At 40.7% G+C, this 27,474-nt stretch overlaps 1 protein-coding gene across 3 annotated transcripts in view; it reads right to left on the bottom strand.

The window, feature by feature from the left end:
- The window catches only part of TTC39B (tetratricopeptide repeat domain 39B), a 117,673-nt gene that overhangs the window by 52,527 nt on the left and 37,672 nt on the right, over positions 1 to 27,474 (bottom strand). For 2 of the 3 annotated variants that reach the window (XM_020782960.3, XM_078384943.1), the window contains exons 2-4: positions 24,301 to 24,335; positions 2,588 to 2,692; positions 1,644 to 1,775 (exon numbers count right to left, since the gene is read on the bottom strand). In XM_020782960.3, the coding sequence (XP_020638619.2) occupies positions 1,644 to 1,775; positions 2,588 to 2,692; positions 24,301 to 24,335 (272 nt within the window). Of the gene's footprint in view, positions 1 to 1,643; positions 1,776 to 2,587; positions 2,693 to 9,403; positions 9,794 to 24,300; positions 24,336 to 27,474 lie in introns of those variants that run through there. The other variant, XM_020782961.3, reaches the window with a different exon arrangement.

Genomic DNA, 27,474 nt, shown 5'->3' with positions numbered 1-27,474 from the left:
TTTTGCTATGATAAGCTGATGATCAGAGCCACAATCAGCTCCAGGTCTTGTTTTTGCTGACTGTATAAAGCTTCTCCATCTTTGGCTGCAGAGAATATAATCAATCTGATTTCGATATTGCCCATCTGGTGATTTCCATGTGTAGAGTCGCCTCTTGTGTTGTTGGAAAAGAGTGTTTGTGATGACCAGCTTGTTCTCTTGAGAAAACTCTATTAGTCTTTGCCCTGCTTCATTTTCAAAATGAAGCAGGGCAAAGACTAACAGAGCTTTGTTAAGAGAACAAAGGAGACTATACACACGGAAATACTGCTAAAATGGTAGTAACAGTAATATTCTAAGGAACTGAACAAATTATATTCCAATTAATCAAAAGTACTGAAAGAAAAAATGGAGAAATAAAGACATGAAACACAAAGAATTATACAAGAACATCTAAAACAAAATTAGGAACATCAATGGTGATCTCCAAGAATTCTGGGAATTGCAGCTCAGAACTCAGATTACCATACCTGTAGATTTCACCTCTCACAAAAGGGCTTTCTTGTGATTTATTTTTCTCATTGGTTCCTCTAGCCTTCTTGTTTCCTGCTGTTGTCTTGGTTAAAAAAAAAAGGGGGGGGGGAAGCTGCCATGGTCCTTCCTGGGAGTTATAGTTCTTTGGGAGGCACCCTCTATAATGAACAGCAAGACTACAATAATCACTGCACTAGCTTCCTCTTAAAACAACTACAGCAAACCAACAACAGGAAAAAGAATGGCCAGAGAAACCAATGGTGGAGGCGAAATCACATGGAAGTCCTCCCCCTGTGGGGAGGGGGGGATGTACAGGTGTTTGGACTAGAATGCCTGAAGTTCTTGCAGAATCCTGGGAACTTAGGTCCAAAGAGCATACCATTAATAGGCATGTTACAAAATCAATAACAGCTACTACTGCTGTATAGTAATAGTTCTTTGATATTTAGTAATAAAGGTAAAATCATGTCTAAAATGATACTTAACTATGAATGAGGGAGAAGAAGCAAGAGATAGTTATTTATTTAATTTATTTAAAATATAGTTATCTTGCCTTTCTCCTTAAAAAGGACCCCAGGCAGCTTACATTATTGAAAGACAATATTTACAGTTGAAAACAATGAGTATACAATGGTAATTTATATAATTAAAAGACAATATTAAAGCTAAAAACAATAAGTATACAAATATTGAAATTGAACAAATACCACTGAGTAATGGTAAACACAAGAAGTACTAAAAATCTAGTCAACGCAGTAATGCATAACAATCCATCTAAAAATCACACTCAGATAGCCAATCACTGAGGGAAAGCTTCCCTCACATGCATAGGTAAAGAATTTACAAAGGAAGATTAAGAAACAATGAAATGTGCTTGCAGGTGTGGCAAATCCATACAGGTGTGACTCATGCACCAAACAAATCGTGTGCCTCACCCCACAACTATGCTTACCTATCAAATAAGTGAAGATAATAGATGACTGCATACCAAAAGTGAAATAAGTGGCTTTCCTATACATTTTCTGTTAGCATTTCCTACATCTTTGTTTAGCAGCAACTCAAATCATCATGTGAGCATACAGAACCCTAAGACATTTAATAAAGCAATAAATTTTAAAAAGTATGCTTACTTTTGGCAAGTTTGTAATGCTTCTTTCATGGTAGCAATTCCCATTTGGATATCTTGTTGCTCAAAGGTCATTGCAGCTTGCATAACTAAAATAGTGCTATATCCTAAGGCATGGTACATACTGCCTTTAGACCTGTTGTGAGAGAGAAACAAATAATCATTTGACAGAAATTCCAACTCATCTTAAAATATGTTCTTTGAATGCATAATTACACATTTCACAAAAGTATAGCACATGCTATGTAAATACTATGGAAGCTGGCATACATGCTATGGAGGCTGGTGGTCATTCCACACAACCCCCCCCCCCCCATTATATGCTTTTCTTAAATGCCATATAACTGTTGTAGTTCTATATAATTGTGGAAGCCAATTTTATCTTGAAAGAATGATTTAACTATGTAACATACAAAATATATTAATATTCTTTGAGATCAAGGTGCTCAGATGCTGGCTGAAATCTTGTTCATTTTGGCATAACATACAGCTACTCTTATGTAAGTATGCCAGGTATTACACCCAGGCACCCACCCTGCATAATTTGATTCCTTAGTCGGTCCAGGGGTTCTTGTTGCAACTGTGAAAAACACGCATGTGGATGTGATTTTTGAATACAGCACTTCCTCACTATCACAATTCTTCCCACCACTTCTAAACACTTTATGTTACACACGCATAGCTGTGTAACTGGATTTCAGCCAATGATTCAGATAAGACCGTGAAACCTGAGGTCTAACCTGAACCTGTAAAACAGTCACATATTTTGAATGACAAAAAATACAGGCCACTTTAGAAGGTTTAAAGAAATAACTCCAGAACACTTGCTTTTGGAAAGGAAACAGAAGAGAAGTAATGAAAGCTACTGTATTCAGAGGCCTTAAATTAATCTCCTGCAACCAGATGGCATGTCTTCCCATATTGCTTCTGGCAAGCAAAATACCTCACCAAGGACGAAGTAATTCCAGAGCTTCTGAGAATTTGTTGTTCAGAAATAGATTCAGTGCCATTGAACACTCTTCCAAAGCACCCTTAAGATCCATCTTGGTGGCCCTAGTAAAGTATATATGGTGAAAATTGTTAACATTTTGTATTATGCTCAGCTAACTACATCCATTGTATCCAAATGACTTACAAATGCCACAATAAATACCAGTTTCAACTGCTTTGATATATTTGAAAATTTGAAATTTAAGTCAGGTGTCTGTAATATTTTGACAGTGAAGAGCTATTGATCCGTATGAAAAATCAAAAGGGCGAATCAACCAGAAATGGGTGCAATATAGCTCTTGGCGAGTTACCAATTCTTTTAAAGTCCACCCATTCCATCACGCTCTTACATACAGTTTGTAGAATTTATTTATTTTTATTTATTGATTAGTTATATTTATAAACTGCACGTCTACTGGCAAGCCATTACTCTGGGCAATTCACACAAGTTGAACAATTCAACCCAACTCACAAAAAAACAATAAATAATCCCTACAATGAACCAAGATGGCAACAGGTATAAAAAACTAACATATATGACTATAAAGTAGCATTTCAACAGCCAATTATCAGGTTTCCCACAGAGAGAGGATTCCCAGCATTGTAATCCTGAGAAAAAGAATCAACTCAAAACATCTAGAGTGCTGGATGATGCCAAACATCCCCCCAAATTAAGGCATGGGCCCAGTGGGGCTCTTGTCCCACAGTTTCTCCACCCATCTTTTAAATGGTGATGGCAGACTGCAGTCTTCTGCAATACAAGTTACTTGTTCTGCCAGCAAGGAATGAAATCTTATTCATTTCTGGTTATAGAAAATTGCTTTTTGCTATAATAAAGGGATTCTAATTTTAATAGAAATCATTGCCACATGGAGAAGCTAAACAACGTGTAAGTTATCAGAAACAAGCAAGCAAAAGGTACCACAACTACAGTGGTGCCTCGACTCACGAACACCCCACTTATGAACATTTTGACTTACAAACCGCTCCGCTCGCAAAATTTTGCTTCAACTTGCGGGCGTAGCTTCGACATAAGAACAGAAAAAGGCAGGCGAAACAGGTGTGAAATTCAAACCGTTGGTGGCGAAGAAGCTGCTTCTTTGTAGCTCTTTCACCCCAACGGTTGGAGAAGGGGGTCAAGGAACTTTTTTACTCCTGCAGTGCAGGAGGAGGAAGGAGAGGCGGGGCGGATCCGCTTTGCCACCGGGCGCAGGAAGCCGGTGCGCTCCCTGCCCATCCCTGGCATAAGTCTACTCATGAGTAAGGCCCATCAAAGGCCCTGGGCTGGAGCCCATGGGTCAGAGGGCTCCTCCATGGATGGGGCGTGTGGCGGCGGTGCAGGAGGAGGAAGGAGAGGTGGGCTGGCTCCAATTTGCTGCCGGGCACAGGAAGCCGGTGCGCTCCCTGCCCATCCCTGGTGCAGGTCTACTCATGAGTAAGTGCCCCATCACCTCGGCTGCCCTATGCCACCTGTCGCCATCCGCTGGGGAGTGAGTGCCATTGGAGAGGCTTCAGTCTGCCTGGTAAGGTGCTGATTTTTGCTTTTTAGAAACTTCTGGGTGGGTTTTCAGGGTGGGTTTCAGCTGAGGGGGGTTATGTTTCTGTGCTGTGTTGTTTCTTTTTGATTTTTTCGTAGCCTTCGGGGCTTGCTGTTTATTTTTGGTTGTTTTTTAAAATATTTTTTAAAAATATTTTTTAAAGCCCCAGCGCCTTCAGATGGGCTTTCTTTGTGCTTTTTTTTTTTTTTTTTGAAATGCTGGAACGAATTAATCCCATTCTCATGCATTTCAATGGGAAATGGTGCTTCAACTTACGAGCATTTCGACCTACGAACACCATTCTGGAACAGATTAAGTTCTCAAGTCGAGGCACCACTGTAACATGTTCAGACCCACCTTTTCTTTCCTATATTACAACACAGTTCTCCTTTACAAATAAATTTTATCAAAAGCGATATGATACTAAGGTTTGACAATGTGTTTTTTCAGTTAAAAATAATGTATTAAACAAACACATAGGAGTAGCATTGAGCTAGCAGACACAACACAACTCCAGCCCCTAGTTCTCTGACTCACTGCAAAACATACACTGGAGAGTTTCACAGCCCTCCGGAGAAGGTTTTGGTGATGCACAGACTAAGGAGAGGAATTATGTTGACAAAGCATTTCCACTTCAATAGATTTTGACCACAACTTCCTGTAAGGCAGTAGTTCCCAACCTTGGGTCCCCAGATATTCTTCGACTACAACTTCCAGAAATCCTGGCCATCATAGCTAGTTGTGAAGGCTTCTGGGATTTGTAATCCAAGAACATCTGGGGACTCAAAGCTGGGAACCACTGTTCTGGAGATGGAAATAACTTTTCAAGTTTTTTTTAAAAAAAGTATTCAAAAGTGAGTTAACATGATGGGACCAAATAACACAACAGTCTCCTTTTTTCCCACATTTAGGGAAAAAAGCAATTGTTGACAACATGAATTTAATTTATTACTCTCATGCTATTCTAGTTTTATAGAAATGCAGTATACAATTCTTTCTGAAAGTATTGTGCAGAAATGTCGTCAGAATAAATGGAAATCAGTTAATAGTTGTGAAGTAAGTAATGAAGTAATCACTTTTGGGGAGGGCTCAGCAACCATGTCTGTCTGTTCATTTAAAATATTTTACCCTGCCTTTCTCCTTGAAAATGACGCAAGACAGCTTACAACATTGAAAGACAGTATTTGAAGTTGAAAATAATGAGTATACAATGGTGATTAACATGATTACAAGACAATATTTAAAGCTAAGAACAATGAGTATAAGGAGGCATCTTACATCATTAAAAGGCAATATTAAAGATACAGGTAGCAAATTACTAAGGGAACGCTTGCCTGAAGAGAAATGTCTTTGCCTGCTTCTGGAAGGACAGAAAAAATGGGGCCAGAATGGCCTCCTGTGGGTAACCTGTTATTTTGTTGCTGGTAGAACACTAATTCCAACTAGCACTCACTAGCTACTCGGTCTACCGTAATAGATCATTGCCATGAAGTTACTGGTAACTAGCGAGGCAATTAATCTTTCTTTACATATCCTTGCAACTTGAAAGGAGTTTTTTAAAACAAGATTTTTCTTGCTTGTTAATAGCAGAGACCTTTCTGCAATGTCACTTCAGTAGGAAAGCTCATCTACTTTTAAGTTTTACAAAGTTTTTTACAAAGCAATATGCATATTTTTCTGCTTTGCTACTTTTTTTTAACACTTTAAGGTTGAATGTGCTTCCTCTGTCCTCTCCACTATGATGTAACAAATATGTGGACATTTTCTAGCTTCAAGGCAAAAGGCTGACTCAAAACAAGTTTCAAACTAGTTTGAACCTAAGAGAAGACAGAGCTTGGGAAAACCTTATATGATAAGAGATGAGGTAATTCCTCCACACATTACTTGAAAGTAAGGGAAAAGAGTAATGGATGAGAGGTTAAAGGTGGTGGTGATCCCAGTTATGGCATTATTCCAATATGTTAATTATTATATATTTTGCAAAATTACTGTTCAAACTTTTGATGTTCTATGAGACTGTTAAGTACCTTTCCATGTTAATTTTCTATACAAACGTTTTTGAAGAATCTATTCAGCAGCTTCAGATTAAGAAAGCAGCTTCACTGTAAACCATACAAGGCTCGGCAAAGGTGGAAACCACACTGTAATTGCCTAAATCATCAGGACTCCTACAGAACCCCACTATCTTTACAAGAATGTATCACAACTAATCACACGGGGAAAAAGCCAGTTTGAATCATTATGGCTTGAAAAAGTAGAAGTCTCTGAGCAGCAGAGAAAGAAAGCCACTTTGGGAGCAAAGAGGATCAATTTGAATCTGTCTTTGCATCATGCAGTCAAGTAAAAATACTTCAAATTAACCCATTTTATATACAGAGCAAATCCTATAATATTTGACTATGTAGCTGTACTTTGAGAGATCCAATTTTTTTAAAAAAACCAGTCAACTGCTCTCAATTTTTTTCATTCCTGCACAAGAATGTACAGACCAATACCATTTTTAAGAGCAGAGTATTAACAATGAACCTTGAATTTTACACAAAAACCTTGTATTTTGCACAAAACACCTTTTTCTGCAAAACCTACTTCTATGAAGTTTTCTCAAAAGAGCCCTGAAATGCAAAGGATGTATAACACCTCTTGTAATTTTATTCCAGCAAGCAGAAAACAAGAATTTTTTTCATTTTCGTGTGCAAAATTGAAGATTTCCATCCTTAGCTTTAAGCAATGCAGGACACATTCATTTTAATTTTACAGGGGGAAAATGGCAACAAAGCAATTCTTTTGTAGTACAGCTATTTCCCTTCCAGAAAGGCAGACTACAGCCACATTCATACTATTACGGAAAGCTCTTTAATCTCTCTAGATTGAGAGCGAAGACCAAAGTCCAACTGAAATGCATGCGGGACTTCCTCTTCGCAGATGATGCAGCCATCGTTGCTCACTCTGCTGAAGACCTCCAACAACTCATGAATCATTTCAGCAAGGCCTGCCAAGACTTTGGACTAACAATCAGCCTGAAGAAAACACAAGTCATGGGCCAGGGCGTGGACTCACCTCCTTCCATTACCATCTCTACACAAGAATTGGAGGTTGTTCATGACTTTGTGTACCTTGGCTCAACCATCTCTGACACCCTCTCTCTGGATGTCGAGCTGGATAAACGCATTGGCAAAGCAGCCACCATGTTCTCTAGACTCACAAAGAGAGTATGGCTCAATAAGAAGCTGACGACACATACAAAGATCCAAGTCTATAGAGCCTGTGTCCTAAGCACACTCCTGTACTGCAGCGAGTCCTGGACCCTTTGTGCACGGCAGGAGAGGAAGCTGAACACGTTCCATATGCGTTGCCTCCGACGGATTTTTGGCATCACCTGGCAGGACAAAGTCCCAAACAGAGTAGTCCTAGAACGAGCTGGAATTTTCAGCATGAATACACTACTGAAACAGCGACGTCTACGTTGGCTTGGGCACGTCGTGAGAATGGCTGATGGTCGGATTCCAAAGGACCTCCTGTATGGAGAATTAGTGCAGGGAAATCGCCCCAGAGGGAGACCACAGCTGCGATACAAGGACGTCTGCAAGCGAGATCTGAAGGCCTTAGGAATAGACCTCAACAGATGGGAAACCCTGACATCTGAGCGTTCAGCCTGGAGGCAGGCACTGCATCGTGGCCTCTCCCAATTTGAAGCGACCCTTGCCCAGCAGGCCGAGGCAAAGAGGAAATCACAAAAGCAGAAAAACCAGGGAGCTGGACAGGGGACAGATTGGATTTGTCTTCATTGTGGAAGGGATTGTCACTCTCGAATTGGCCTCCTCAGCCACACTAGACGCTGTTCCAAGTCCTCCATACAGAGCACGCTACCATAGTCTTTCGAGACTGAAGGATGCCTAACATACTATTACATAGCTATACGCAATAAAATAGGGATTGATGGAACAGTCATGCATGAATTTGACCTATATCACTTTTTAATGTATTTGCTTACAGGATTTTTAATTCCACTTATGTGTTCATCCATGAATTTAGTCAGACAAACCTACAAACTGCATTTAAATACACACACACACACACACACACACAGAGAGAGAGAGAGAGAGAGAGAGAGAGAGAGAGAGAGACAATAACACAGGACTCATTTTAAGCTCTTTCTGGCACACTAGAACCAAGAATTGCATCAAAATGCTATCCATACTTCTTGATTAAAAGATTTCCAAACATCATTTCATGGCATTCAGGAAATGTTAAGTCTGGTGGATAATTTAAATTCTCACCATCACATTAGTTTGGGTCATGAAAACTAATCTGTACTGGAATTTAGAAAGGCTGAGCTCTCTGTGCAAAATGATTTCTATTAGTGAGAACTCTTTTTTTAAAAATGAGCTTCCTAAGTCTCACCTAGTAAAAGTCCCCAATAAATAGGTGACAGCAAACATTTACAGCCACAACAGAAAGATGAACAAAAGAACAAAACTTAAGTAAAGAAATATTTATATTAACACTAATGAAGGGGGGGGGGGGCTTACTTACAGCTCAAGTCATTCTAAAACTTTGCTGGAAGGAAAAAAAACCCCTCTATTCAGCACAGCAGCACCACAAAATCAGGCCAGATGCTTATAGTATCAGAACTGCGTCATTCAAATATTGGCTAAAATCCAAATACATGATTAGGACTTTTCCTGTGGTTTTAGACAAATTACTGGGAAGTCACAGGAAGTCTGCTATACCTGATTCTTATGTAATCATGGCGGACTTGTTCCAAACATAAATTATATATGCTACAGTATCATATAATGCTTCTAGTTTTTGATCCTAAAGTCGACAATGAAATACAAATACCCAAGTCATTGTACTATTTGAACAGTCAGTTCACAAACAATCTCACTACCATATTTCACAGTTTTAAATGTTTTCTGTTACAATCTACACACCTTGCTGCATTCTGCAGCCCACAGCATCACCAAACATCACTCACAGACACCAGCAGAAATACATGGATCACAAAAGGAGCTAAAAAGGCGTAAGAAAAAACAGTAACTTCTGAAATAGTTCTGAATCATATTCCCCCCACCAATAACTATGCCAAGAGATGCTGAGCTTGCTGTACTTTGGAAAAGACAAAATAAAAACCTTATTTCCCCAGAAATTCCCCCCAAAATTACCATAAGTAAACAGTGACTTTTGCCATCCATTTTAGCAGCTAGCTAGCTTAGACAAGATGCGATATACTTACAGAATTAAATTAGGTAATTTTAGATGGATAACTGCAATTGCTACCAGAAGATAAGCCCCCTCAGATGTGTTTTGTTTCCATCAGACATCGAAAAGTCAGCAATAATTGCACAGAGAATATCCCATTTCCTCTTTTTTATTTAAGGACTTCTTATTAATTAATTATTAGTTAGGGAAGAAAAATGGAAAAGTTCACAAAACAGCAGCTATCACCAGAGTAGTTCCTCATACAGGAATATAAAATGAAATGTCAGTTGAAACAGCTGCAGCTACACAGCCGTGCTGGTAGATGATGCCTCTGCAGGAAGAGAATGCTGGGAGATTTTCCCAATCTATGCTGCAACCTGATTCTAACTCATCATCACTGCCTAAGTACAAGGGGGGGAGGGATGAGTGGATTGGAACAACTGAATGTTTTCTATATTTACAGAATAAGGTAAAATAAAATGAAATGGAAACTAGCTCAGTTTTATGCTTGAGTCATAGCATTTTTAAACCTAATGAAAAATTACAAGAGCTTAATTTTATACTTTTCGATAACATAGCTGGAAAAAAATGCAAACAAAGCTATTCAATAATTCATTGCCCCCATGTTCTATAGCCAGTCTTAAAATAAAGACACTAAATATTTATTAGAAGTTTTGTCTGCTGCACTTAATATCTATATTTTTAACAAATATTAAAAACAGGGTAAATATATCACACACCCAAGAAAACATGGCAGATATAATAGGAAAACCAGAGGAGTATAGTCACAGTAAATGTGACTACTGTGAGACACTGTGACCAATTTCCTAATACACAAAGCCATTGCAAAAGTCACATAACTGAGAACTACTGGCTCCCAGTATTTCTAGAAATACTGACAGTCATTCAAAAATGCTTTGAGCATTTAAAGCAAAATCAATCTCTCAATTAAAATGGGAGAGGAAATTGGAATGATCTGCATAATAATTTGCATCTCTATTTTCTTCTTGAAAGGAAAAAACTAAATGGGTGATGGAAAGGCTTCTTTATTTTTAAATCCACCATTCAAATGTGCTGCATAGATAAGTGACAGTGATTTCATTAAATTTTTAAGGTACACAACCATGAAAAAGAACTTTTGAAGTATAATAAAAATAAAGCAACTCCACAGATACAGAAAACATTAGTTTGACTATGTCTAAATACTCAAATGATTCAACTGTCTAAACTGCAGGTTCAAATTCAGATGTCCTTTAGACCAGTGGTTCTTAACCTTGGGTTACTCAGGTGTTTTTGGACTGCAATTCCCAGAAGCCTTCACCATCAGCTGTGCTGGCTGGGGTTTCTGGGAGTTGCAGTTCAAAAACACCTGAGCAACCCAAGGTTAAGAACCACTGCTTTAGACACATGCTTTTCATGTGTTAACTGCTGTCAAGTCAGAACTGAGTTATAGTGACCCTAACAGGTTTTCAAGATAAGTGAGATATTGAAGGTGTGGTTTCACCAGTTCCATTCCCCCCAGTCAGTTTCCATGGCTGAGTGAGGATTCAACCCCTATCTCTCACTCCATCTACTACACCATACTGGGAAGATTTCCTAAGCAAGGTCAAATAAAAAGGCACAATTAATTATGCAAATGACCAAAAAGTATTTTTGATTCAACACAGTTTAAAAATATTTGAATTGAGGCAACTGTTTTAATGCTTTTTTACATCTGTAGAATCCCCAATACTTTTAGAGAATCTTTCATTAGCTAATATAACAGCATTCAACTCCAGAAATGAAAACAGTTGAAATACTTTGGCAGTGATGAGCAAGAATGGAGGCATTCAAGAGAAAGTTAGACAACCTCCTGTCAGATCTACTTTGATTTGGATCCTACGCTGAGCAGGGGATTGGACTTGATGGCCTTATAGGCCCATTCCAAATCCATTATTCTATGATTCTATGTTTTGGTCATACATTAGCATATAGTTTTTTTGGATTAACGTATTTTTGAAACTGAGATAGCACCAACCAGTAAACGTAAATCTCTCCAGCTTTGGGAGTTTTTATGTTTGTTTAAGGAGACTATTGGAATTTAATGTATAAAGATTTAATTTGGTGGGTCTGTTGGACAAACAAGAACAAGAAACTGATCTGAACTGAAAGGAATCTAGAGCTGTCACCATAGAAAATTGGAAATCTATACCATGGTCAATTGCCCTTAAGGAAAAATTGGTATTCACCAAATTCAAACTATAAGAGATGCTCAAACAAGTGGTCAGTTCTAAAAAGCATGTTGTCCCTTTATTGATTATTGCAACAATAATTCTTCCACATGCTTTCTGCCAAAATTCTTTTGTAGGATGATATTTTAGACCAATGACTAATAATGTCTAGGCTTCAGATTTTCAATCCTAGCATTTTTAAAACTGTTGATCTTTTTTTTGTCAGTATTATTGAAAAGTGTTTCTTAAAAAATAATACTGTGCTACTGAATGCATTAACTTTAAATAAAACTAAAATGACTTAATTACAATATAATTGCCTAGGCCATGGGCCATATCTGCTGCACTAACTCCATTAGAATTTCTTGCTCTCCACCTAAAAATGGTTTTCTTCAGGGGATAAAAATGAATTATTGTTCCTGGAATTTTCAGAAGGAAAGATTCAACTTCTCAACATATGAGAAGTGTTCAACACTACAAAATACATTTTTCTTTCATTTTGAGAAGATGATTTTCAGCAGCTTTAGGGGGCAGAATATTGGTCTCTGGACACATCAAGGGTGCCAAGCCTGGTATAGGCCACACATTCTATGGTCCTTCTCCATTTGGTCCCACCCCACCCTTGTGTCAACCCTCTAGTCTCATACATATGTCTCTCCACTTCTTTCTCACTCTTATCTCTTTTCCATTGGATTGTGGTGAGGAGAATAACAGAGTGAGCCACAGGCAGAGAATGGTAGGAGCCCCATGTGCTGTGATCTCAGGAGAACTGCTCTATCCCACGGGGTGATTAGGGATATATAAAGCTCCCAATGACACCAATGGAAGTCCCTCTTTTCATTACCTTCACAAATTACTTATATCCTATTCTTCTAAGGGAACAATTTTTACATGGGGTTTACTTAATACAGTGTTTTCCAGCCTGGGGGGTCGTGACCCCGAAGGATGTTGAAAAGAATTTTCTGGGGACGTCACCTTATACAGTGGTACCTCGCTTAACGGCGATAATCCGTTACAGCAGGGAGCCATTTTATTTACTTGCCGATCAGCTGTTGAAAAATCATTGTTTTGTGAAGAATCAGTTCCCGAAGCAGGGAACCAATCATCGCAAAGCGAAAGACCATCGTTTTATGATCGCAATTGCGATTGCAAAAAGATCATTGTAAAGCAGATTCATCGTAATGCGGGGCAATCATAAAGCGAGGCACCACTGTACGTGGTGTAGCCAGGGCCGGAGCCAGGCTTTTTTGAGTCCTAGGCAAGACTAACTACTTGTGTCCCCCCAAACAATTTTCAAAAACAGACAAATTGTAGGAAAAACAGAATATGTTGAAATTGTGAAAAACTTATTTAAAAAAACTGAGAGAACAAGTAATAGAACAGTCTTCAATTTTCTTTCTCAAATACAAAACAATTTTTGCATACAAATCATTTTGAATAATCCTATGAACTGTAATATCTCTTAAATGTTTCTATTTTTGCCACATCAAAATCTCATTTTGCCTGCCTTTTCTTTTCCAAATTTTGTTGCTGATTCCTTCAGGTCAACAGCTGATGCTTCGGCATGTTCAATTGATATAATTGCCAAACCAACTAGTCTACTTTGCAGCATTGTTGAGCGTAAATATGTTTTTATAAGCTTGAGCTTTGAGAAACTGCGTTCACCGCTAGCCACTGACACTGGAAGCCTGAGAAGCATCCTTAGAGCAACAGAAACATTAGGCACACTATCCAGGAGTTCTTCTTGCACTATGAAGAAAAGTACTCCTTGTGGTGGCATAGACTTTGGAAGTCATCGAGCTATTGCTATAAGTTCATAGCACAGATCTTCAGCATCAATATTTTTATATCCATTGTGCACCACTGATTTTTCCAAATTCTTGCAGGCCTTAAGTACATCTTCAGTACATTTTTTGTTCATCTTGTATATGTCAACACTGTTGTTGTTTAGTCGTTAAGTCGTGTCCAAATCTTTGTGATCCTGTGGACCAAAGCACACCAGGCCCCTGTTTTCCACTGCTTCCCAGAGTTTGGTCAAATTCATGTTGGTCGCTTCAATGACCCTGTCCAGCCATCTCGTCCTCTGTCATCCCCTTCTCTTGCCTTCACACTTTCCTACCATTAGGGTCTTTCCCAGGGAATCTTCTCTTCTCATAAGATGGCCAAAATATTGGAGCCTCAGCTTCAGGATCTGTCCTTCCAGTGAGCACTCAGGGTTGATTTCCTTCAGAACGGATAGGTTTGTTCTCCTTGCAATCCAGAGGACTCTCAAGAGCCTCCTCCAGCACCACAATTCAAAAGCATCAATTCTTTGACAGTCAGCCTTCTTTATGGTCCAGCTCTCACTTCCATACATCGCTACTGGAAAAAAAACATAGCTTTGACTATGCGGACCTTTGTCGGCAAGGTGATGTCTCTACTTTTTAAGATGCTTCCTAGGTTTCTCATCCCTTTCCTCCAAAGAAGCAGCCGTCTTTTAATTTTGTGGCTACAGTCACCATCCATAGTGATCATGGAGCCCAAGAAAGTAAATTCTGTCACTGCCTCCATATCTTCCCCTTCTATTTGCCAGGAGGAGATAGGACCAGTGGCCATGATCTTAGTTTTTTGATGTTGAGCTTCAGACCATTTTTGCACTCTCCTCTTTCACCCTTAAGAGGCTCTTTAATTCCTCCTCACTTTCTGCCATCAGAGTGGTATTATCTGCATATCTGAGGTTGTTGATATTTCTTCCGCAATCTTAATTCTCCTTGGGATTCCTCCAGTCCAACCTTTCGTGTGAGGTATTCTGCATATAATTTAAATAAGCAGGGGGACAATATACAGCCCTGTCGTATTCCTTTCCCAATTCTGAACTAATCAGTTGTTCCAAATCCCGTTCTAACTGTTGCTTCCTGTCCCACATATAGATTTCTTAGGAGATAGATAAGGTGGTCAGGCACTCCCATTTAAGAACTTCCCGTAGTTTGCTGTGGTCCACACAGTCAAAGGTTTTTGCGTAGTCAATGAAGCAGAAGTACAGTCAACCTCTCGACTTCTGAACGGCCCTATTTACGAACATTTCTACTTATGAACCGCTCCGATGGAAAAATTTTCCCTTGACTTCCGAACTGAGCCTCGAGGGTGGGAAATTCAAACCGTTGTTGGCAAAGCGGCTGCTTCTTTGTAGCTCTTTCGTCCCAACTGTTTGGAAAAGGGAGGCTCAGCCTCCCGGGCTTCCAGTACTGCTGTTACCGCCGCCGGGAGGCAAGCTGCCAGACCATCTCGGCTGGGCTCAGCCTCCCGGGCTTCCAGTGCTATCGGGACAGCCCTTCGGGAGAAGCTGGGTGGGGAGAAAAGGCAGGAGCCGACCTGGCATTTATACCCCCCCCCCGGCTTCTCCACTGCTAAAACCACCATCAGGGCAGTCTTTTGGGAGAAGCTGGGCGGGGGGGGGGGGGGAGAAATGCCGGATTTGCTCCTGCCTTTTCTCCTCATGTCCCAATAGCACTGGAAGCCTGGGAGACCAAGGGTGCTTACCCGAAGGTGGCTGGCTCTCCCTGAAAGCCAGCTGTCCCATGGCCCCTCCAAACCCATTGCTGGGTTCGAGCTAAGAGGCCGGGAGTGAGGGCGTGCGGGCGAACCAGAGGCCACCTTTTGGAGTGCCTCAGACTGGGAGTCTGCTCTCCCCTATGGGACCGGACCAGGCTGCCCACAGCGTTCTTGCGATCCCAGAGTCCAGCTTCATGGGCTGGAGCCCGTAGGATGGGGGGGGAGGTGGAGGAGAGCTTTCCTTCAGTGGTGCTGAAGGAAAGCTCTCCTCCACCTCCCCACCCCAGGGAGAGCTTGGGCGGGCTTCTCTCTCGGCTGCTTTGCCAGATGGCTCCATCCCAAGCTTCGTCCACCTTCCAGGGCGCGCGGGAGAGCCAGCCCTGCCCGGAGTCTTTGCCTCCCTTCATGGAGGAATCGGGTCCACTCCCTTTGTCCTCCGAAGTTGCGGTGGCGCCACGGCGTCAAGAGGCTGAACCTGGCCAGGGCGCTCTGGTCACTCACCAGCCTCGCCCTCCGCCTTGGCTGCAGCCGGGGGGGAGTGAGTGCCATCGGAGGAGGCTTTGGACTGGCAAGGTAGGGTGCTGCTTTTTAAAAACTCTTCTGGGTGGCTTTTACAGGGTGGCTTTGGGGTGGGGTGGGATTATGATTCTGCTCTTTTTCTTTTCTGGTAATTTTTTTTTTTGGCAGTCCCAGTGCAGGACTTGCTCTGATGTTTATTTTGGGGTTCTGTTTTGTTTTGTTTTGTACCCCAGCGCCTTCTGGTCTTGCTCTGTTTACTTGGTTGTTTTTTTAAACCCCAGTGCCTTCCGACGTGGCATGCTGTGTTCTTTTTATTTTGGGGGGTATTTTTTTCTTCAGCTGGAACTGATTAATGGGTTTTCAATGCATTCCTATGGGAAATTTGGATTCTATTTACGAACGCTTCGATTTACAAACCTCCTTCCAGAAGGGATTAAGTTCGAAAATTGAGGGTTGACTGTAGATGTTTTCTTGGAACTCTCTGGCTCTTTCCAAAATCCAGTGCATATTAGCAATTTGGTCTCTAGTTCCTCTGCACCTTCGAAATCCAGCTTGTATTTCTGGGAATTCTCGGTCCACATACTGCTGAAGCAGTACTGATTACGCAGTACTGGTAACTCTGAAAATGCTTATTTATTTATTTTTACTTACCCAGTGGTTTTTTGTTTACTTCCATTGATGCCAGGGTGATATATGCAAATAAATTATGCTAATGAGAGTACACACAGCCCTTTTTTATTAAATGATCCCGGGTTGCAGTATATAGAAAAAGTTGTAAAAGACTTTATAAATAGTTATATTCCATAGCAATGCTGTGGTATTTATCTTAAAATATAAAATTTTAGTTGCATTTTTTTCCAAGAAACTAGTCTGTATAAAACTATGCCTCTCTCGGGTCAGTTCTGTGGTCCTCTGAGATCAGTTTTGCACCCCTCTCAGGTCTGCACTCTAGATGGTCGCCTAGTGGTAGCTCCGGCCCTAGGTGTAGCCCTTGTTAAATAATATCTTCCTTGATCTTTCAGAGCCAGTGCAATGTTTAATTTAGTGTCTATGCATATGTAAGAGAGGCAGGCCCCTTTTAGGGAGAAAGAAGCCTCTACTTTCTGAGAAGAGATTACTTTACCCCATTAAAATGCCTTTTTATGCAAATACAGCAGAGAGGTTGCAGGTTACTTATTATAAAAGAGGTTGCAAGTAAAAAAAAAAGGTTGAGAACCACTAGTTTAATAATTTCTTTATACTATTTGAATTCTAAACATCTTTATCAAGGTATAATAGTACAATCTTTAACCACACTTTTGAGATTAAAAGGCTAACCTTTCTTAAACACTTTGGGCTTTCATCTCTGCAATAATACCACACAGAGCAGCTTTCGTAGGATCAAGGATTAAGAATATCCAGCTTCAGTATAAGGAAAGGAGAAACACAGGAGAAAGAAATACACACATATAGTCTCTTTTGCCAATATAAAGAATGTCTAATTTATAAATATTACATTGTAAATTTTAACAAGAGCACTTTTGAAAAGTTACATTTATATCACAGTACCACAGCACTGTCTGATGCTGCGGAAACAGTATATAAGTTGACTTATGAAAAGAAGCTCAAGTATACCACACAGCAGTGGTCTGAATTAGCATAGGCTCTCAAAAGTTATGTTTAAATTTTGGCAACTTATTGCAGCTACAAGGCACATCAACAAATCCTGTACTGATCTAACAATCTCCCCACATGAATGGGAACTACACTACCACTCCCTGTTTTTTTATGAGACGGTCTGTACATTTTTGCAAGCAGATGACCAAGCACCACCTTGTTGGGCTCCAGTTATCTGTGAGGAGGTAGTAATGCTGATTAAAAAACAAAAGAGGGCCAAGGTCCTAGGAAGGAATGGCATGCCGTCTGACATCCTGATTTACGATTCGCACTGGTGGATCCCAATGCTAGCTGTCTTATTTACCTCTATAGATAAGTCTTCAGAATGGGCTGAAGCCATTGTAGTACCTATCTATTAAAAAGGTGCTCAATCAGACCCTAGGAATTATCACACAATAAGCTTCCTAGATGTAGTCAGCAACTTGTATGCCAGACATCTTTTGGATAAGCCAGAAAACTGGGTGCCCTCAGAGAACTTCTTAGCAGAGGAACAAGCAGGATTAAGCTGTGGCAGGCCCACAACTGACCACTGCTTTTTATTGCAATATCTAGCAGGGAAATATATATCTACATCCCACCACTCACTTTTGGTGGCTTTTGTAGACTTTAAAGCAGCTTTTGACTCCATATCTCAACCGTGCCTCTGGAGCAAACTGGAATCCTTGAATATAGATGGCGGGTTGCTTAGGAGAATCCAAGGACTGTACTGTATGAGAGTACCACCCTACAAGTAAGAGCCAACTTTGACAGCAATCTTTCAGACCCAATCCCTGTAAATAAGGGAGGTTTATTAGCCCACCCTTCTATTTAATTTATATCTAAACAACATAGTATTCTCCCTATCCAGCCCAAATTTTCTCACTCAGTATCAGCAAGGAGAAGCTGATTGGCTGGGGCTGAGCCAATCATGGCTCAGCAGGTGGGTTCAAGGGAAGAAAAAAAGGAGTCTGAGGGAGAGAGTTTTCAGCTGAGAGAGTGTTAACAGTCAGAGGGATGGAAGAAGGTGGACACTTACATAGTTTACCAGCGTAGAGAATTGTCCTTCATGGTTACATTGCTAAGAAATAATTTCTTATAGTTAGAAAGTTGGTTCTTTAAAACAGTGGTCCCCAAACTTTTCTGAACTGTGGACTGATTGGGGGGGCTGTGCGCTGGGGGGGCACCCTCACAGGCCTGCACAGATGGAAGGGATGCACTTGCGTGCATGGGGGGCGTGCTCATGTGCATGTGTGGAAGAGTGTGCTCACGGGTGGGCAGGGGGCGCTTGCACACATGCGGATGGGTAGGGTGTGCTCACAGATGGGCGGGGCATGCTCATGCGCCCACGCAGGTGGATGGGGCACCTGTGCGTGCATGTGGGTGTGCAAGGGGGAGTGTGTGCAGGGGGGCGGGAGATCTGTCTCCATGGCCTGGTTCTGCCAAGGCCACAGACCTGCTCCAGGCTGCAGACCAGAGGTTGGAGACCCCTGCTTTAAAACACAAGAAACCGCATGACTAAGAATTGTGCCATGTAACCATTATGCTTCATAAAATACATTATTGTTTCTTTTACAATTGAATCAGTTTGGCGCTTATTTCTTCGGCTTAAGAAAGCCCAGCAAAGGGACTAGACAGTTAAAGAAGTGATTAGCTGGGGGGAGACCATGTTAATTTAGCAGTGTCCTCCTGAGTTAAACCTTTCTGGGTAATATAAGGAGTGCTGGAAAATGAAAACTTAAGCCAGCAGAGCAATTCTCTGAGGTAAAAGTGGTAAAAGAATTGCTGAAAAGTTGGCTGAGCTAACTACCATTAATGCAGTAAACTCTCATTTTGGGTAAAGTAAGGAATTACTGTGAAAGCTTAGACTGGACAAAGGAACAAGTGTCAGAATCAGTTTGAGTAAACGTTTTAAGGTAATAGTAAGGAAATATGAATACACTCTTCCCAAAAGGACAAAAAGACTGTAATGGAAACTGAAATGGAAGATTCAGGCAGTAGACCAAGCTGATGGTGAGAGAATGGATGGGGTTAGACCCACAAGCCTTATGGTTAGTGAGAGCCCACAGGATTTAGAAGTGTGGAAATTTGGGAGGGAAATGAAACTGGAGAACAAAATAAGTTTAAAGAAAATGAAATTAAATGAATTAAAAAACAGAAAAGGAAAAAGAATCAGAAAGGCTCCTCCTCCTCCTCCTTGAGATATTAAGGGTAAAGACTTGACTTGCAGGCGTTAATATTTTTTAAAAAATAAGAGAGCGAGTGAGCGAGCGAGCGCCTTTGAGAGCAATACCTCCCGGGAGATGCTAAGCAAAGAGATGCCTTCCAAACCAGCCAAACCTCAGAAGGGCTCATTCTGAAGCCCAAAAGGTTAAAAATGGCAGGCTCTTAGTGTTCCCCTTTACATTCTGAGTGAGAGCAAAAGAGGCTTCTTTTAATCAATTCTACCATGCCAGAGCTCCCACACGTCCCCAATGCGGGTGCTTTGTTTTGCCATGTAATGGCGATTGACTGTGGCGGTGGAGGAGGACGAGCTGGCCTAGTGGGGCGGCAGAGAGCGAGAGAGCAAGCCTTCCTCACTGGTCCTCTTTCCCGGCCTTCCTCCTCTCTGAGCTGGGAGAAGGGGCTGGGGAGTTTCTGCCCCTATCCTCTCCCTTCCTCCTCTCCCCAGATTGGCCGCATTGTTTGATTGGCCGCTTTGTTTGAGAAGTTTCCAAAGAAGGCAGTGCAGCGCACCAGAAGGGCTCGCTGCCCCGGCTCGGTGCCCTGCCCTTCTGGCCAGCCCAGGGGGGAGCCAAGGGCTGCTGGGTGGGGGCGGCTAAGGGCTCCTACCCAGCGGGAGTCTGAGTGCCCCACAGGAGGGGGAGGAGAGGGGAGAGAAACAGGCAGGTGAAAATGAGCCAACAAGGGGGAAAGGAAGCGGGGCTCCGGCAGCGGGGGATGCTTCCCCTGCCGGAAGATGAAAGTCTTAAGTCCCTGTTTCAGTTATTGCAGCTACATCCAGAAGAAGTGACACCAGAGAACCCTGAGAGATTTATTTTAGTGCAGGACAAATTATACAGGGAGACTCTAAAGCAACCCATAATAGACAGAGAGGAAACCTACAGCAGATGATAGTCCCAAATGAGAAGTTAGAGGAAATTAAAGCTAATTATCTCATACAAAACAATTATAAAACTGACAGAACCCAAAATAAGAAGGAGTTTCTGCTTTAGTAAAAGGACTTAAGGCGGGTGTGTTCCTAAGTATAAGTTAGATAAAAATAAATATTTTAAATCTGGACGAACAAGGGAAAGGTTATATCTAAACAAAAATAGAAATAAATTAAAAGAGAAAAGTTATGCATCTGAGATGTTTAAGAAGTCTGGTAGTGGTGAAAAACAGATTAAAGAGAAATCCAAAGGCAAAATTAATAGACAGTAGAGGTAAATCTAATGCACAGAAAAGGAGAAACTGTGACAAAGAGCAAGGTGTGTTACAAAGGGAAAATGTTGTATACCCTCATGAACAGAACAATAAGGACTGCAAAGCAAGAAATTTAGAGAGTAGAAAAAACAATAATAAACCTATAATTGATGGTGCTGAGATAGAGAAAGCAGATAACGGAGAAACATTACTGAATAAGTCTAGAGGAAAAAATCAGTTCAACACAGCTGTCTTAGACATAAAAGTACCAGTGCATTCACAGTCAGCTTCAAACAAAGAAGTGGACAGTAATATAAAATCTAATACAGTAGCTAATACCTTAGTAAACACCTATGGTAAATTAGGATTTCAGGCTGAGTTTGTTTTAGAATTAAGTACAAACTTTACAAAAATACAAAAAGTACTGGGATAGAAAGAGAATGTCACCTGCTGTGATCAAAATGCAGAGTCAACAGCTCCAGTGTCGACAAATCCTACATTTATGTTATTGAGGGGAAATCAATGGCTTCCCTGATGGAGACCTCCTGGGGGTCCGATCGTGGTGGTAGGGGACCCCCCCAAGAGGTCTCCAATGGTGGCAGGGAAGCCCTGGGAGACCTCCCTGAGGTCCCCCGCCGCCATCGGAGACCTCCTGTGGGTCCCTTTTCCTAACCGTTGGGGTGAAAGAGCAGCCTCTTCGCCACCAACGGTTTGAATGGAATGAAAAAAAGGCAGGGGAAATTTGAATTTCCTGCCCTTTCCCCCTGCCTTTTTTCGTTCATAGGTTGAGGCTCCGTTCGCAAGTCGATGCAGATTTTTGCGAATGGAGCCGTTTGCAAGTCAAAATGTTCATAGGTAGGGACGTTCGTAAGTCGAGGTTCCACTGTACAGGCAGACATTGCCCAGCAGAATGCTCTAAAATGGAGGACACAACATGGTACACTTTCTAACAGAATGGACTCTATATGTTGATTTGAGGGACCAATATCTAAAGCCCTTAACAGCTGGGGTCAAGAACACTTCCCTCTATGCACAGTCCTAGTCCTGCTAGCTGGCACAAACTACTATATGTCCTATAGGACTGCTAAATTTGTTTAACTCATGGAAAGATGGAACTTATTGTCTGCTTCATAAGTTCTTCAGGTTAATCTCATATCTTGATTCTTGTTTTCTTTTATGAGAATGCGATTACAGTGGTGCCCTGCTGGACGATTACCCCACTTTACGACGAATCCGCTTAATGTTGAAGTTTTTGCAATCGCTTTTGCGATCACAAAACGATGTTTAGATGGGGGAATTTTGCTTAACGTTGATCGGTTCCCTGCTTTGGGAATTGATTTTTCGCTTTACGACGATCGGCAAACAGCTGATCATTGGGTTTCAAAATGGCCGCCGGCTTTGGAAAATGCCTCCCCGCTGTGTTAGGGATGGATTCCTCGCATTACAGGCACCAGAAAATGGCCGCTGTATGGAGGATCTTCGCTGGACGAACAGGTATTTCGCCCATTGGAACGCATTGAACAGTTTTCAATGCGTTTCAATGGTTTTTTTATTTTGCTTGATGATGATTTCACTCTACAGCGACTAACTGCTATATTTTAATGTGAGCTTTTGGGGAAAAGTTCACTTCAGACAACAAATTAATGTGTGAAAAAAGGAATAATGCCTAGCACATTTACACTGGCATAATTTTACATTACATGAACAGTATTTTGCCCAATGGATTAAAACCATCAAATTTCTTTATGAACATGAAGTAATAACACCAAAACATTTCCTGATATAGATTTCCCCTCATAGTCCCTCCTGTTTTGACATAAATCTATTTTTATTTTCTTATTTTTTTGGTTGTACTCTTCATGGCTGTTATGTGCCATCAAATTGCTTCTGATTTATCGAAACTCTTTCCAGGTTTCCTTGGTAGAGATTGCTCAGAAGTGGTTAGCCATTTCCTTCTTCTGGAAGTGCCTATAGCTCTATAGTTCACGAAAGAGTACATAGGTTGGCTTTTCCCTTGAACTAAGCTATAGTTAGAATAGACCCATTTGAATAAATGGAATCTACAGAGTAGTTGACTCACCATATATCCATTGATTCAATGGGTGCAATATACTGTGCTTTAATGTGCTAAACAACAGGATTTTGGCCATTAATTAGCAGCAATCAGATACTATTTTTTATGTAATTACATGTGTTGTTGTTGTTTAGTCGTTTAGTCATGTCTGACTTTTCATGACCTCATGGACCAGAGCACGCCAGGCCCTCCTGTCTTCCACTGCCTCCCGGAGTTGGGTCAAATTTATGTTGGTAGCTTCAATGACACTGTCCAACCATATGCACATGTACACTGGCAAAAAAACCTCAATTTCAGGCCAACATAAACACAAATATTTCAAATAACACCATGGTACAGCCAGGGATATGCACCAAGGCTTCTGCCACTACCAGAAATGTATCCATGACACCTGGAAATCTGTTTTCTATGTCCCAGGCTAACTTTTTGCCTTACCTGAAGAACAATCTCTTCATCACACACATAAAGCATGGCTGAACACTAGAGATGAGGGTATTTATATAAGAATATCCCCACACAGGTGGCATTAACGAGGGTCAAGCCCCATGGGGCCGGATGGTCCACTCACTGATCCGACACGGACACAGATTCTACCAATGGCTCCGCAGTGCATGATCTGCTCGCCATGCTTCGACCTTGCAGTGAGGCTTGTCCTCCCGCCTCTTGCTAGGAGTGGCAAGTGGATCACGTGCTACAGAGCCATTCGTAGAATTACACTACCAGTGTCTGCGGTGGATTGGTGAGTGAACCGTCCGGCCCCATGGGGCTGGACCCTCATTAACACCACCTGTGTGGTGTTCTTCATATATGAATGCCACCATCTCTACTGCACATACCTGACAATAAAGAATGAAGTAAGTGGTTTAGGTAGCTGGCTGTGGAATCAGACATTGGGAGTTCAATTTTCCACTGTGCCTCCTGGAAGAAGAGCCAGTCTGTGTGGCCTTGGGCAAGCTGCACGGTCCCAGGGTGTCCCCAGAAGAAGGGAAGGGTAAACCCCTTCTGAGTACTCTCTATCTGGAAAACCCTGCAAATGGTCGCCATTAGCCAAAAATTGTCTTGGGGGCACAAGATATTATTAAGGTACAATAGTATACTATTCATACATGACACTATCAAGGTTGGGTGCATATTTTAGAGGCACTAAAATGCTTACTGTCAAGTACAAACATCTGTATTCATTTCTGCATATTACAGTATTTGCACAGGGCAGGATAGGTTCACACTCCAATTAAGCACAGAACTAGACCCTGTGGCATTTCACAAAAATCACTCTCAGGTGTTTGAAGAGCATTTTGTAGTGGTCCTTAGATATTAGGAGCATTTTCTTTTACTCTACATGAGTCTATATATAAGAGTGCCAAGTCCCATATTTTTAGTGCAAATATGTACAATTTTCAGCTTAAATGCTCTGGTGTAAGAAGGAAAAATGCTATGAATATGAAATAAATGATATGAAAAGAACAGAAAAGTTTGTGGTGCGTCTTGTAATGTTATTTCATACTCATATCCTGCTCTTATTTCCAAAAGAAGAATTAAGACATTAGAAATTATACTTACACTGGGATGTTTTCAAAGGCATCTTCAAAGTTTTCCTGAAAAATCAGCAAGAAGAAGTTTTCAGTATGCTGAAACTAAATATATTATGTCTTACTCTGCATGTGTGTAGCAACCCGCTACTTTATGGGTAAATATTACACTTACATTGTGAGTGCACTTTTCTTTTTGCAGCCCACATCACATTTACACTTCACATTCTCTTTTTGTCTTTTTTAAAGTGGTAACACTCTGCCACAGAAAGAGCTAGTGGCAACAATTATATTTTTAAAAAACTTGCATTGCTATCATAAAGTAATATATACTGTTCGTATCCCGAGGAAGTTGTTTATTTAGTATATAAAGGCATGTTTTATTCAACGGATGCTGATAATTTCAAGAGAATAATGCTAGTAGCAAGAAACCAAGTTTTCAAGAAATGAGCACCAAAATGAATGGAGAATTAGACAACACAACAACACATACAGAGAAAACAATTTGGAAGAGCATATATATGTTTATTTGTTAATGAAACACAAATTGTTTCTCTTGGGCTTTAATCTACATAGGTAAAGGTAAAGGTTCCCCTTGACAATTTTTGTCCAGTCGTGTTCAACTCTAGGGGGCGGTGCTCATCCCCGTTTCCAAGCCATAGAGCCAGCATTTGTCCGAAGACAAACTTCCGTGGTCACATGGCCAGTGCGACTTAGACACGGAACGCTGTTACCTTCCCACCTAAGTGGTCCCTATTTATCTACTTGCATTTGATTGCTTTCGAACCGCTAGGTTGGCAGGAGCTGGGACAAGCGACGGGAGCTCACTCCGTCGCGTGGATTCGATCTTACAACTGCTTGGTCTTCTGACCCTGCAGCACAGGCTTCTACATAAATGAGGTACAAAAAGGTAAACCAAAGCCTGGATAATCTAGAATGAGAAATGGGACACTGAATAATAACCGTAACCAGCAGAATATGGAGATTATCCAGATAAGTCCTTTCAAGATCACTCTGTAGAAGACACATTTAATCCAGTCTGTTGGATCCTGTTGCAACCCTGGAAACCTATAAACCAATCCTAAACTATGAATTAATCAAAACAAATTTATCAAAATCTGAAATGTAATCTTATGAACATATTCAAGTTGTTGGTGGGTCTACAAAAAATACTCTGAAACTAGGGGGGAAAATAGGCAGGCAGAAAATGACCTGAAGAATGTGTTCTCCTTTGGCGCACATTTGTATTACTTTAAAAAACAGGGTTTATGTGTAGTTGCTAAAATAAAGTGCACCCAATTAAAAATGTACAACTAAGAAAGCGATGTCAGTGTATTAGCACCAAATACCTTTGCAGCTTAGACACCACCAGATCATGGATCTGATTTCTCCTACTGACAGAACCCAAAATACTGTATACATTTAACTGGCGGACATGTTTGTAAGATCAAGTCTGAAGAATACAACTTTTTAAAGTAACAAATAATTCATATGGGAGAAACTACGTTTTTAGTTTAACTGAATGTGTGCCACAGCATTCCAAAACGAAAATTCAAATGCAGAATTTGAAAATACAGCCAGTGTTCAAACCCCACTCCCAAATACTTCAACATTTCTTGTTTATTTTAGAATGGTGATGCTTAGATCAATGATGCTTCTCCTTCATGAAAGAATACCACGCTAAGGAGACACAACTAATCTGGGATTTGTTTGTTTTTGTATTTTAAAGCAACACAGGATAATGCATTGCTGTACTTACCTAGGCCCCATTTCACCTCTTGTGAACTTAGATCAAATCACTAAAAAAAGAGGAGCAATTCTAAGAAGTTCACCCATGAGACAATCTGTTACAGATACTGTTCCCTGGTGTGCTTACAATTGGATAACTGTGTCACACAAGGGCAGTAATAAACTGTTACTCCAGACAGTGATAGTGCACTTCTTTCATGTAACCTTTTGTGTTATGTCAGGGTATCATTAACTTTCAGTTATATGATTAAAAATATATCCTACACTTAAGGGCTGTGTTTAGGACAGCAATACCAAAATTGGGAGCGGGGTTTTAGGAGGCCACGACTTAAATCTCTAGAGATTACATATGTTGCCAAAGTGCTGGCATTATTTTCAGCTTGGCTCACTGGACTTATACAAACCAGATACCAATTACTGGAATTTGATTAAACTGGATCTATGAGGATATACATTTCCTTTGTTTGGGCTGTACACTTGGGAGACTGGGAAAGCTTCCAGAGAATTACAAGGATGATTTTTAAAAACCAGACAATTGGCACTTTAAATAATAAATTAGTTTATTATGGCATGCACTTTTATATTAATTAGCATTTTTCTTTAGATAAAAACAAATAGCATATTTGCATACAAATAACAGCTAGTGATTTTGAGCAGAAAACCAACATGGGACGCTAATCTGTGTGCAAAAAAACAATCCAGACCAAGGCCCTGTGTTGTAGCTTTTCTTTTCTAATAGGAATATCCATCTTAAGCATGCTTTTAAAGAAACAATCAATGGCAGCAGAGACAGTCAAGAGACAGACATTTGCTGATGAGTTTAATTCTTTAATTCCATGGCAGATATGGACTGTTTTCAATGAGCCTGATTCCAAATCATTTAGGCCTGTGGTTCCCAGTCTTGGGTCTCTAGTTCTTTTTGAACTTCATCTCCAAGAAGGGATGAGCAGACAGCGATAGAAAGTTAATGTCCAATATATTTTAGGGACAATATTACATGAATCATTGATTTAGGGTTTTATAGTTGTATCTTAAATTTGTTGAATATATTTTATTTGTTTATTTATTAAATTTATATGCCACCCTGTCTTACTGTGGGGTTAGATGTTTCTGATCATTCAAGATAAAAGAAAGAGAAGAACTTATTGGCCAAAGAACCTTGAATGTAACACATCATCACTTTTCAGACCTGCTGCATCCCAGCTCAGCATAGTCATGGCAACACTGAGCCTCTGGCATGAGAAAAACAGAAAGAACAGGTTGATTATCTCTAAATGTCATTTTTCATGTGCCCATCTAAGAACTCACAGAGTATCCCTTCACTATATACTATAAGGCTACAACCTAATGACTTGTAATACCCCTTTTGTAGCCAAGGAGGAGTAAGATGCAAAGCCAGGATCCTGAGCTGTAAGTCCCTCATTTAGCATAACCCAAGGGGAGGATATACAAAGAT

This window comes from Pogona vitticeps, chromosome 2 (genome assembly GCF_051106095.1).
Source record: "Pogona vitticeps strain Pit_001003342236 chromosome 2, PviZW2.1, whole genome shotgun sequence".
Lineage (NCBI taxonomy): Eukaryota > Metazoa > Chordata > Lepidosauria > Squamata > Agamidae > Pogona > Pogona vitticeps.
This window is presented reverse-complemented; position numbering and strand designations above follow the sequence as displayed.